At 38.5% G+C, this 14135-nt stretch overlaps 1 protein-coding gene across 2 annotated transcripts in view; it reads right to left on the bottom strand.

The window, feature by feature from the left end:
• Positions 1 to 2981: 2981 nt before the first annotated feature.
• SWT1 (SWT1 RNA endoribonuclease homolog) overlaps positions 2982 to 14135 on the bottom strand; it is a 91421-nt gene continuing 80267 nt past the window's right edge. For both annotated transcript variants that reach the window (XM_060035318.1, XM_060035325.1), the window contains exon 19: positions 2982 to 4659. In XM_060035318.1, the coding sequence (XP_059891301.1) occupies positions 4530 to 4659 (130 nt within the window). In that variant the 3' untranslated portion in view covers positions 2982 to 4529. The remainder of the gene's footprint in view (positions 4660 to 14135) is intronic.

Here is a 14135-nt window from a genome sequence, read left to right as displayed (position 1 = left end):
GTGCATATCATGGGTTCTTTAACTTACCGTTACTAGCACAATGGCCAATAAAGTACTTAGGCTTCACTGTTAGGAGCTCAATTCTCTATTGGGGGTTTGAATAAGGGTGAGAAGCAAAAGCTCGGTTATTAAGCTGAGTATATACAGAGTTGACATCTTGTGGAAATACAAGATATTTGCTCAGAGAGAACAACAGGACTAATACAATTTTAGCCTGGAGAAAGGCACACAGAATACCAAACTTCAGTGAGCGAGAGACTGAAACTTCTTACGAGATGAACTGAACTGTCCTGCAAGTTAAGAATAAGAGTTGCCAAGTTTGAAGGCATCTATCAAATGTAATGGTGGTCATCCAATCAATAATTAACAGGGCCAGCTATCCATTAAGGCTACTCTCAAATCATGATAGTAAGATCTACCTTCTGCATTATGCAAGTGTTCTGTCTCTATCTTAACCAAAAGTGATGCCAAATCCTTACAAGGTACAGGCTTGAAAGAAAACATCTGATAAGGGATTTGCATCCAGAGCTCTCTAAGCTCAATAAAACCATCCAGTTTTCAAATGGGCAAAAGGTTTAGAACAAGACACTCCACCAAAGAAGATAAATGGAGTCTAATAATAACATGAAAACATGCTTACTGTCACAGATCATTAGGAAAATGTAAAAAGCAAAATGACAACTGGAGCTCTCAAATTGCTGGAGGAATTACAAAATTGTAAGGTCAGTTTGGAAAAAGTTTGACAGTTTTTTATAAAGTTAAATATCCTATGACACAGTAATCCCATTCCTAGGTATTTATCCAAGTGAAATGAAAACCTGTTCTTACAGAAACCTGTGTATGAATATAGCAGCTTTATTCATAATCACCAAAAACTGAAAATTCAAATATCCTTCCAACTGGCGAATGAATGGAAGGGTACATGAATAAAATGGAATACTACTCAGGAATAAAAACACTGAAGTATTTATTGATAAAACAACATGGATGGATCCTCAGAAGCATCATGCTAAGTGAAAAGCCAGCTTCAAAAGCCTCCATTTGCATAGCATTCTGGAAAAGAGCTACATGGATAGCAGACACATCAGTGGCTTCCTGAGATGGGGATGGGAGTTGGCTACAAAGGGGCACAAGGGAATTTCGAGGAGCAATGGAACTCATTACTTGAGTGTGCTGGTGATTATGTGATTGTGTTTGACAAAACTCAAAACTACAGTTTTACACTTGAAAAAGTTTTGTCTTTCTAGCTTAACCAAACCTTTAAAGGGAAAAGCCTTTTTTAAAAAGTCTAGGACATGTCAATATTTTACCTGACTGGAAATCACATCAGGGAACCGTTCATCCCCACGGGCCATGCAAGGGTATGTACTGAGTTAATGTAGTTCAGCGATAACCATTAGTCTACAATAAGAGTTGCGAAGGCTAGGATACTGAATTTGGTTTGTAGTTAGGAGCAGCGAGCCATGTTGGTAACTGAGATTTTGAGTGTCTTACTGCCTTACCTTATAGGTTCATAGCTGTAAATTCTGCTTAAGCTCATGGAGTTGCTTATTTTCACTGGAGTGGGGTTTTTTGTTGTTTGTTGGCAAAATAGCTTAAAGAGCCACCAACTGGGAGGGAGACTGGACTGTCAGTCCAATCTAAATCGGAAAAGGAGTATGGGTGGCAGCACTTCCTAAGTGGAGGATGCATTTCATTATTCAGTAGTGAGGTATATTCCCTCTGAGAAGATAAAGGTAACTTCATCCCATCTCACACGGTAGGGAGCTAAAAGGCTCCAATAGATAGGTGGGCGTGGGGAGATGTCACATCAGGAGTATGAACAATAAAAGCTAGGTTCTTAAGGGAGACCACGACACTAAATAATTGTGGATCAACCCTGAAAGGGTGAAAGAACTTGTGTTTTAAGATGATGGCCAAAAGATCAAGGAAATAAAGTTTCAGGTTTGTCTTGTGTCCCCTGTCTTTCATGACAGGCAAAGACAATGATAGGAGAGTGAAATTAACCCATCTATGAAGTTCCAATCTGTGCAGTCCCAAGTGCCCACTGCAGGTCCTAACAGGAGGACCCAGTAGGGTACAACAGACTCTAAGTCTTTAGCCAACTTTTCTTTGGCTCAGAATGCTGGAAGAGCTGTGGCCTGGCCAAGCCAGGGGACCCTCCCTGGTCCTTTCCAGAAGGAAATGGACTATCTTGTGGAGGTAAGCTGGAAAAGGCTACAGTAAAATGGTTCCAGGAACTTTGCTGTCAAAATCCTCAGGGATGCTTCTCAGGAAGTTATCACCAGCTTCTCACTAAGGCAAGACTTTATGTAGAGAGCCCTTGCCCTCATGTGACTTTTCCCATCAGTCCCTTCTGGTTCATGGCATGCTTATGAAGCTTCTGCCCCAAATATAATAGCTATGTTTACTGAATGGAGATTTTAAAACCTGGAGTTCTAAAGATATGATAATTTCCCATGAAAACAAACTTACCAAGGTGGGGCTTAGGATCCTTATGTCAACTGAGTTACTCCAATCCAGAGGGGAGACCCAGAAAAGAGCAAGCAGGGGATGGGAGGAAAGGGATACCTCAACTCCCACACTGTACTGTTAGAAAAAAAGTATAAATTAAAGTTTAAGATAAGAAAAGAAGGCAACAAAAAGAAGAAAAAAAACCCCCAAAACCCTTACATTTCAAAGAAACAAACACTAAAAAAATTTTAAAGAATGTCTTCTAAAGATAAAAATAAGACTAGAAAGTTAAAACATTTTAACATATCAAAATAAATATTTAGGGCTTCCCTGGTGGCGCAGTGGTTGAGAGTCTGCCTGCCGATGCAGGGGACATGGGTTCATGCCCCGGTCCGGGAAGATCCCACATGCCGCGGAGCGGCTGGGCCCGTGAGTCATGGCCGCTGAGCCTGCGCATCTGGAGCCTGTGCTCCGCAACAGGAGAGGCCACAACAGTGAGAGGCCCGCGTACCGCAAAAAAAAAAAAAAAAAAAAAAAAAAAAATTTAAAAAAGGTTGAAAATTGACAAATTAACACACAAAGTGAAAGACACATAGATTAGGATAAAATTAAAATCCACATGCGTAGGGTGAAATACGTAGAAGTATTCAGATGATAGGAGTGAAAAGAAATTTCCTAAAAAGTATAACATATTAAAAAGATAAGAGAGAAAAAGGGAGGTAATGAAGCACAGCAAGGAGTTCCCTGGCAGTCCAGGGGTTAGGACTCTGCGCTTTCACTGCAGTGGCCCACGGTTCAATCCCTAGTCAGGGAACTAAGATCCTGCAAGCTGCGACCAAAACAACAACAACAGCAACAAAAACAAAGCAGGGCAAAACTCAATAACAACTAGAAGCAGCTGAGGGATAAAAGTCTGAAGACATATTTGGTAGGGGGAGGGGATGGAAAAGGAAAGAGGCAGACAGCAGAGGTGCTCTGGAAGCTTCTCCTTCTACCCAGGCTCATATCCCTGAGGGCACTTTGAGCCCCAGGAGGAGGTGTGGCTTTCTAAGCAAACAAAGCTCATCGGATCCTTCTTCCTGCTAGTGGGCATCCTGCATAGTTCTCTTTCATTGGAGGTTCACTTTTATAATCATACCTGTATGCAGTTCAGAAAAAAAATTTGGAAGTAAAATGAAAAGCAAAATCACTAAAAATAATTCATTGCTTTTTAAAAAAAATAAATTAACATTTATAATAGAATACCAAATTAGATTTAATCTAATGTATTAACAAAAGCATAATATACTTTAGTAAACAAGGATTTCCATAGATGGTATTTATAACTAAAGAAGTCAGTTAAACACTTGGTTTATCCAGGGGCAAACATCAGCCACTGCTACCTGATAAATCCATGCTGTTTCACATTTGAGAGGACACTGAGCAGAGGGGTCTCCCTGTTTATCCCATGAGAAATGCACTGAGAAGTGACAAGGTCAGGGAAGAAAAGAGGCTACTGCAGCAAGTTGGAGCCAAAGTCAAAATTCTACTTCCCTTACCTTGGGGGAAGTAGAAGGGATACGTATTACGTATTATGTCTACATGGAAGACAGTTTGATCATAGAACAGCCCAGGGTAAGATTTCTCTTGTGGAATATGGTGAGCATGGTCATGTCCTAATTCTTTCTTGAGGTTTGGAAACGTCTCTGGTCACATACCCATATTTATTGTTGAGAGAGATGCTAACACTGTGTCCTGGGCCTTCCTCAGATGCCGCAGTGGCTCTTGCCCTAAGATGACCAAAAAGATGGCTCTCCTTTCCTTAGACACACTGGCTCAGTATTAGGAGTAGAGGTAGGGAGGTAAAGTCAACTTCAGACAAGTTGAGTTCACAGTTTATCCCACAATGGACACATCAGAACCTCAATGAGGTTGTCAGAAATAGGCAATCATCTTTTTGTACTTATGAGACATTGACATTTGAGACATTTCTTAAGACATTTCTTGCAAGTCTCCCGGGTTTGGCACAAAAGGTTGAAAGCTACTCTGTTGTTCCTGAAGACAGATGCATTCCTTCTAAGTTACAAAATCAGCACCTAGGTTCTATAGTTGAGCATGTCTTCACACCATCCCCTGTTTTTGGCCTCCATATAGACGGAGGCATTGCACTGTTGCATGGTGTGTTCCATCTCAACCAGCTGGTGGCATCCGATGGTTAACTTTTCCCTAGGGGATAAAGAAATTTTATATCACTACAAGAGAGCTAGTCAGATAAATAAAAAAAATCTTAATACAACAGGAGAACACTGGGAGTTGAAATACATTATTTGGTATCTGAGAGCGAAAATGCCAAAGTTATGGATCCTTAGCCCAAACCAAACAACATGGGAGGATAAGCACTTAGCAGCACGGGTTCGCAGACAGTCAACATGGAGATGATTTTGGTGCAATTCCTTCATTCAGGAATAAAGCTTCCCATGGCAGACCTGCTGTCAACAAGAACGCTGTGGAGTAGATCACATATTTTTGTTTTATTTGGCTTGGGAGTTAGAGAACAGGTAAACTGGAGGATACTAAGAGGGTGCAACTCCAGACAGGAACAGACACTGGTGAGGGGATAGGAAGTTGACAGAGCTTCAACTCTTAAAGAGAATTGTCAAGATAGGTAACCTAGTCATTAACAAATGAATACTAGATAATTACTCTAAACCAGAGGTGGGGAAGCAGGGAGTAAAGGCCTGATATTTGCCATGACTACTCACAATTTTATCTAAGATGAAGCCTGGCTGGACTCTCAAAAGTTGACAGGAGGCCTACAAGCTGTGAGGTCTTTAAGTTATCGGTTAGAGCACCAATCCATTATACATGGTGTCTATAGAGTTCAAATCTCATGGAAACCTATTTAAATCTATTGAGAGATGGTCTACATAAGTTCACGAAGAATACCCAGTACCCAGTACAGCATCTGGTATATAAAGGTGTTCAAGAAATGGCAGTTATGAAAATTACACTGTTATGACTTCTTTGGCTTCTAAGATTGCTCTGAACCATGTCCAGAGTGTCGGGGAGGACTTCCAGCTGCCTTTGCACACTGCCCCTCCTCCCTCACGGATCCCTTGATGCAGGGTATGAAGAAAAAAGAAGTCAATCAGAGCTCAAGGACTAGGATGAGAGCTAGGAGCCGCAGCAAAGTAAATACACTGTATTTTGAGCAGCCTCACTTCCTGAAGACGTGTGGCTTCCCTGGGGCTGGCTGAAACCTGACTTTTGGCTTTGTGTTACTCTAGTCCTGTTTCCTGCATTTGGAGTGCTTAAAATCCGTGTTACGTCGTTGCCAGTTCTTTATAACTGCTCAGAAAATGATTTTCCGAAGACCCTAAGAGGTCCAAAATTGGAGAGATGTAAAATGTCTTCTTATAAACTTGAAAATGAAATAAAAAGGGCAGGCCCCTATTCCTGTTCTTGGTTACTTATTCCACATGTGGAAGAAAATTCCTTAGTAACTAGACTTTTAATCTATTTCGATGTCTTTTCTTTTTCTTCTCCTCTTTTTTCCTCCTCTCATAGCTAAGAGGAGAGCCCTATCCCCTCTTTTCATCCTAATGGCATTTGGTTTTACTTGTGGGAGTCAGCATTCTGACAATGGATTATCACCTACAGATTTTGCTTCCTGCATCAAGTTGTCATTGCTGGCTGAGGAAAGTACCAGGTGTTTTTCATCACATGTGTTGGGTCTATACTAGACTATGAAGATAGTAATTCTTGAGTTCCTTTTCCCTGTGGATTGTATGCAGAATGGCAGAATATTAGATATGGCAGAATATTAACACTTTTGTCTACCATTCTGTAGCATCCCCAATGAATCAGCTCACCTTGGCTTTCACCTCCAGGTGATGAGATATTTACAACTGAGAGAAAGGCCATTACATATTTTGATATCTCTTAATTGCTAGAAAGTTCTTCCTTTACATTGGGCCTTAAAAAATTACCTATCTGACCTGTCTGCCTAAATTAAAACAAAACAAAAAGTTGCTATTCTTATTTCTTCTAATAGTACAAATATTTTATGTCCCTTATAGTGACCCTATTTCTCTTTTCCAAACTAAACAATCCCAACTCCTAATCCTTTCTGGAACAAAGCTCGAGACTGGAGGTTGCTTCTAGTTCTGCAATTCTATATTGCTCATGAAACTTCTAAAGAACTGCCGCTGTCTTTCTAAATTGTCCTATTATGAGTATCAAACTTAAATTGACCAAATCTCAGATGGGTCAAAATAACTGGAAACTTGATCAGATCAATTAAAAAATAATTCCAGTGGTTATCTGACTCATTTCCATAGCTAGTTTTGTCAAAGTGGCATGGCAGTAGTGAATTTAAGTGCCCTAACTCCAATATTTGATGCAGTTTTTCCAAAATCCTTTTTAGGTACAAGAAAAAAGTCTACAATGGATATGTTTTACAACTCTCTCAATGTTTCTATACATTTGCAATGTGCATCTCAAATAAAGGAAAAATGGAATACAGTGTAGCGCATATAAAAACAGTATATAAACAGTTTCTGATTCAGAAGGTCTGGGCTGGAGCCTTAGAGTTTGCATTCCTTGCAAGTTCCCAGGTGGTGCTGACACTCAGGTCCAGGAACCACAGCTCTAATGTAATCTAGAAGATACTACCATGGAGCCAATTCCTGGAGTCAGAAAGCAGTAATCCCTGAAAGCACCTGCTAGAAGGAAAACAAGGCTGCTCCTGATACACATGCCTCAGGTGGCATATTACGTGGATACGCCAGGTACTTTATGGAGCTGATGTCACAAACTAATGTGCATTTCACATAGAAAAAATGACCTTAGAGACTTGTCTTGCCAACATGTCAGAACATTCTGTCAAACAAAGTGAATTAAATACTGTTCCTATTTCTCATATATGTAGAAGATATCACACACAAGATATTTGTTTGATAATCTTGTTATAATTTACCATCCTGGATTTTCTGAGCAAACTCCTCATCTGCTCAGGGTAAGCAGTGCTCAGACCCCACTGGCAAGAGCAAAAGCTATAACAAAGAACCTACAAACTGCAGAAGACAGAAAACACTGATTTATACATATAAACATCAAGGTTCTACTGTGTCATGGAATTCAACTTTTGATCAAAGCTACTTTCAATCTGAAACCTTAATTACTTGCTTTATCAGAACCTACAAAATAGTTTTCTGTTCTTGAGCTACTTAATTTCCTCCCTATTGCAATAAATATGGTGTTGGGCACATCATAGCCTCTTCCTTCACAAGGAACACTTTACAAATCAAAAACAAAGATTAGCAAATTCAGACAATCTAAGTAACTGTCTTTGCCAAGTTAAATCATTCTTCTGTTCTCACCTCTGAGTCACAGGGAAACTCTGCTACCTCGTATCTATTGTGTTTGGCTCTGTGTCTAGTATAGACTACTGAAACGAAAAGAACCTCTGTCTTCTGGCAGCTTACATGAGCTGTGGAGTACACCAGAGGCTAATATGGGAGGGACCATTCACTGAAAATATGGCAAATAATTTCAAAACAAACAACAGAGTAACAAATCTAAAAGCTAATAACCAAAAGCCCGTTGAACAGCAATCCCCATTTTCTAATGCATTCAAGATATTAGATGTATTTGATTTCTCTTAAAACTCACACTTTTAGGATATAAGAGGGAGCTTATTAATTAATATCATAATTCAAATCCCTGGCATAGTAAGTGGAGGGAAAACAAAGAGAAAAATGGGTACTACCACTTTAACTTTGAACATTCAAGCTTGACCCTTGCACCCTCCCCCCTGCAAAAAACAAACAAACAAAAAACCAAAACCTCCGAAGTATTTAAACAGTAAGCTGAAGTCAAAATAATTTTAGACACTTGATTGAAACCATCCTGCAAGGGACTCTGCCCTCCAAGTTATATATGGTGACCTTTCTACACCTTCAAAAGTATCACTAAGGTTGGAAGACATTGTATTTTTGACACAAATCTCATGTACACAAATCTTTAAATGTGGAGTATTTGTAAAGATATATAAATAAGAGTACAACTGATTAATTGAGAGTCTGAATATCAGGGTAAAAAACCATTTTCACCCCCAGCTACAACAGATAATGCATGCCCCACTGGCTTCAGATTTTCTTAGAAAACCTACTTTAATCTAGTGAGTGAGTGAATTTTCATAGTTATGCTGCCTAATAACATTTGTGTATGATTATCAATCCTAGTGTCTTGATATCATCAAATATATTGATCAATCTAGAGTTTTACCAGTAGAAGCACCTTGATAATTAACTCTGTCACCATGTCTTCTCATACAATTTTATAGCTACACAAATATATCTGCAAATTACAAATGGCAAATAAACTGTGGTTTAGTGATACAGTGGCACATTACATAGCAGTAAAAATACCATCAGTTCTGTTACAGCTCTTGTTTAGAACACAAGAATTTGTTGCAACACCATCAATACATTAAGGAACAATTTGAGCACAACAAAAATTTTGCATTTTCTTAAACAGGATTTCAACAGTGAAAAATGCTAGATGAACAGAGAAAACTGCACCGCAGCTGAACCAAACTGCTTAGGAATACACACAATATACACATGCACGTACTTCAAATACGTACCAGCTACCTCAGCTTTCCTCCTGTTATGAGCCACAACTATTCATATCTGGTGCTACACCCTTATATCCAATTTCAGATTCTACCACATCACACTAATCCACAGGCTACAACCTTTCCTATGATCACGTCCATAGCAAACTTCACCTTCTTTTAAAGGTAAAGTGTTAGATTTATTTTAGGACTTATGTATTTTTTAACCATTTTTTAACCATTTTAGGACCAATGTGTCCTAAAATGTGTAAAACTGTGATACTATTTAGATTAGGTTCCTATCTTTTTTTCAATGTCCTTTATTAAGTTGTTTTTTTTTTTTTCAGTACGTGGGCCTCTCACTGTTGTGGCCTCTCCTGTTGCAGAACACAGGCTCTGGACGCGCAGGCCCAGCGGCCATGGCTCACGGGCCCAGCCGCTCCGCGGCATGTGGGATCTTCCCGGACCGGGGCACGAACCCGTGTCCCTTGCATCAGCAGGCAGACTCTCAACCACTGCGCCACCAGGGAAGCCCACTTATTAAGTTTGTGAGTGATGTACCCCAACTCCGCCTTTTCTATGAGACCTGTGGCTTTTATTGCATGAATTTGCATAGTTCAGTATGCAGTATGCAATCTGCATAACAGTGATACTTAGGAACACATATGTCATGTTATAATAGAACTGAGTGTAAACTGACTATTGCTCCATGCCTCAATGTGGATGAATCTCAATGTTGAAATAAGGAACAATACGAAGAGGGCAGACAGCAGAAGCAAGAAGAACAATTCTGCAGCCTGTGGAAGGAAAACCACATTCGCAGAAAGACAGACAAAATGAAAAGGCAGAGAACTTTGTACCAGATGAAGTAACAAGCTAAAACCCCAGAAAAACAACTAAATGAAGTGGAGATAGCAACCTTCCAGAAAAAGAATTCAGAATAATAATAGTGAAGATGATCCAGGACCTTGGAAAAAGAATGGAGGCAAAGATTGAGAAGATGCAAGAAATGTTTAACAAAGACCTAGAAGAATTAAAGAACAAACAAACAGAGATGAACAATACAATAACGGAAATGAAAACTACACTAGAAGGAATCAATAGCAGAATAACTGAGGCAAAAAACGGATAAGTGACCTGGAAGACAGAACGGTGGAATTCACTGCTGCAGAAAGGAATAAAGAAAAAACAACGAAAAGAAATGAAGACAGCCTAAGAGACCTTTGGGACAACATTAAGTGCAACAACATTCGCATTTATAGGGGTCCCAGAAGGAGAAGAAAGAGAGAAAGGACCTGAGAAAATATGTGAAGAGATTACAGTCGAAAACGTCCCTAACATGGTTAGGAAATAGCCACCCAAGTCCAGGAAGCGCAGAGAGTCCCAGGCAGGATAAACCCAAGGAGAAACAGGCCGAGACACATAGTAATCAAATTGACAAACATTAAAGACAAAGAAAAATTATTGAAAGCAACAAGGGAAAACGACAAATAACATACAAGGGAACTCCCATAAGGTTAACAGCTGATTTCTCAACAGAAACTCTACAAGCCAGAAGGGAGCGGCGCGATATATTTAAAGTGATGAAAGGGAAGAAACTACAACCAAGATTACTCTACCCAGCAAGGATCTCATTCAGATTCGACAGAGAAATCAAAAGCTTTACAGACAAAAAAGTTAAGAGAATTCAGCACCACCAAATCAGCTCTATAACAAATGCTAAAGGAAATTCTCTAAGGGGGAGACACAAAAGAAGAAAAGGACCAACAAACACAAACCCATAACAATTAAGAAAATGGTAACAGGAACATACACATCGATAATTACCTTAAATGTGAATGGATTAAATGCTCCAATCAAAAGACACAGGCTCGCTGAATGGATACAAAAACAAGACCCATACATACGCTGTCTACAAGAGACCCACATCAGACCTAGGACACATACAGACTGAAAGTGAGGAGATGGAAAAAGATATTACATGCAAGTGGAAATCAAAAGAAAGCTGGAGTAGCAATACTCATATCAGATAAAATAGACTTAAAAATAAAGAATGTTACAAGAGACAAGGAAGGACACTACATAATGATCAAGAGATCAATCCAAGAAGAAGATATAACAGTTATAAATATATATGCACCCAACATAGAAGCAACTCAATACATAAGGCAACTGCTAACTGCTATAAAAGAGGAAACTGACAGTAACACAACAATAGCGGGGGATGTTAACACCTCCCTTACTCCAATGGACAGATCATCCAGACAGAAAATTAATAAAGAAACACAAGCTTTAAATGACATAATAGACCAGATAGATTTAATTGATATTTATAGGACATTCCATCCAAACACAGCAGATTACACTTTCTTCTCAAGTGCACATGGAACATCCTCCAGGATAGATCACATCTTGGGTCACAAATCAAGCCTTGGTAAATTTAAGAAAACAGAAATCATATCAAGCATCTTTTCCGACCACAACGCTATAAGATTAGAAATCGATTACAGGGAAAAAAACGTAAAAAACACAAACACATAGAGGTTAAACAATATGTTACTAAATAACCAAGAGATCAAAGAAGAAATCGAGGAGGAAACAAAAAATACCTAGAGAAAAAAGACAACAAAAACACGACGATCCAAAACCTATGGGATGCAGCAAAAGCAGTTCTAAGAGGGAAGATTGTAGCAATACAAGCCTACCTCAAGAAACAAGAGAAATCTCAAAAAAACAATCTAACCTTACACCCAAAGGAACTAGAGAAAGAAGAACAAACAAAACCCAAAGTTAGTCGAAGGAAAGAAATCATAAAGATCAGAGCAGAAATAAATGAAACAGAAACAAAGAAAACAATAGCAAAGATCAAGAAAACTAAAAGCTGGTTCTTTGAGAAGGTAAACAAAATTGATAAACCTTTAGCCAGACTCAACAAGAGAGGACTCAAATCAATAAAATTAGAAATGAAAAAGGAGAAGTTACAACAGACACCACAGAAATACAAAGTATCATAAGAGACTACTACAAGCAATTCTATGCCAAGAAAATGGACAATCTGGAAGAAATGGACAAATTCTTAGAAAGGTAAAACCTTCCAAGACTGAAACAGGAAGAAACAGAAAATATGAACAGACCAATCTCAAGTAATGAAATTGAAACTGTGATTAAAAATCTTTCAACGAACAAAAGTCTAGGACCAGATGGCTTCACAGGTGAATTCTATCAAACATTTAGAGAAGAGCTAACACCTATCCTTCTCAAACTCTTCTAAAAAATTGCAGAGGAAGCAACATTCCCAAACATATTCTATGAAGGCACCATCACTCTGATACCAAAACCAGATAAGGATACTACTAAAAAAGAGAATTACAGACCAATATCACTGATGAATATAGATGCAAAAATCCTCAACAAAATACTAGCAAACAGAATCCAACAACACACTGAAAGGATCATACACCATGATGAAGGGATGCAAGGATTCTTCAATATATGCAAATCAATCAATGTGATACACCATATTAACAAACTGAAGAAGAAAAACCATATGATCATCTCAATAGATGCAGAAAAGCTTCTGACAAAATTCAACACCCACTTATGATAAAAACTCTCCAGAAAGCAGGCATAGAGGGAACCTACCTCAACATAATAAAGGCCATATACAACAAACCCACAGCAAACATCATTCTCAATGGTGAAAAACTGAAAGCATTTCCTCTAACATCAGGAACAAGAAAAGGATGTCCATTCCAGCCACTATTATTCAACACAGTTTTGGAAGTCCTAGCCACTGCAATCAGAGAAGTAAAAGAAATAAAAGGAATACAATGGAAAAGAAGAAGTAAAGCTGGCACTGTTTGTAGACGACATGATACTATACATAGAGAATCCTAAAGATGCCACCAGAAAACTACTAAAGCTAATCAATGAATATGGTAAAGTTGCAGAATACTAAATTAATGCACAGAAATCTCTCACATTCCTATACACTAACAACAGAAGATCAGAAGGAGAAATTAAGGAAACAATCCCATTCACCACTGCAACAAAAATAATTAAATACCTAGGAATAAACCTACCTAAGGAGGTAAAAGACCAGTATTCAGAAAACTATAAGACACTGATGAAAGAAATCAAGATGACACAAACAGATGGAGAGATATACCATGTTCTTGGATTGGAAGAATCAATATTGTGAAAATGACTATTCTACCCAAAGCAATCTACAGATTCAATGCAATCCCTATCAAATTACCAATGGCATTTTTTTTACAGAACTGTAACAAAAAATCTTAAAATTTGTATGGAGACACAAAAGACCCCGAATAGACGAAGCAGTCTTGTGGGAAGAAAACGGAGGTGGAGGAATCAAGACTCCCTGACTTCAGACTATACTACAAAGCTACAGTAATCAAAACAATATAGTATTGGCACAAAAATAGAAATATAGATAAATGGAACAGGAGAGAAAGCCTAGAGAGGAACCCATGCACCTATGGTCAACTAATCTATGACAAAGGAGGCAAGGATATACCATGGAGAAAAGACAGTCTCTTCAATAAGTGGTGCTGGGAAAACTGGACAGCTACATGCATGTAAAAGAATGAAATTAGAACACTCCCTAACACCATACACAAAAATAAACTCAAAATGGATTAAAGACCTAAATGTAAGACCGGACACTATAAAACACTTAGAGGAAAATATAGGAAGAACACTCTTTGACATAAATCACAGCAAGATCTCTTTTGATCCACCTCCTAGAGTAATGGAAGTATAAACAAATGGGACCTAATGAAACTTAAAAGCTTTTGCAAAGCAAAGGAAACTACAAACAAGACAAAAAGACAACCCTCAGAATGGGAGAAAATATTTGCAAATGAATCAACAGACAAAGGATTAATCTCCAAAATATATAAACAGCTCATGCAGCTCAATATTAAAAAAACAAACAACCCAATCCAAAAATGGGCAGAAGACCTAAATAGACATTTCTCCAAAGAAGACATACAGATGGCCAAGAAGCACATGAAAAGCTGCTCAACATCACTAATTATTAGAGAAATGCAAATCAAAACTA

This window comes from Delphinus delphis, chromosome 1, assembly GCF_949987515.2.
Source record: "Delphinus delphis chromosome 1, mDelDel1.2, whole genome shotgun sequence".
NCBI lineage: Eukaryota > Metazoa > Chordata > Mammalia > Artiodactyla > Delphinidae > Delphinus > Delphinus delphis.
Note: the sequence above shows the minus strand (reverse complement) of the source record. Positions and strands in the feature narration are given on the sequence as shown.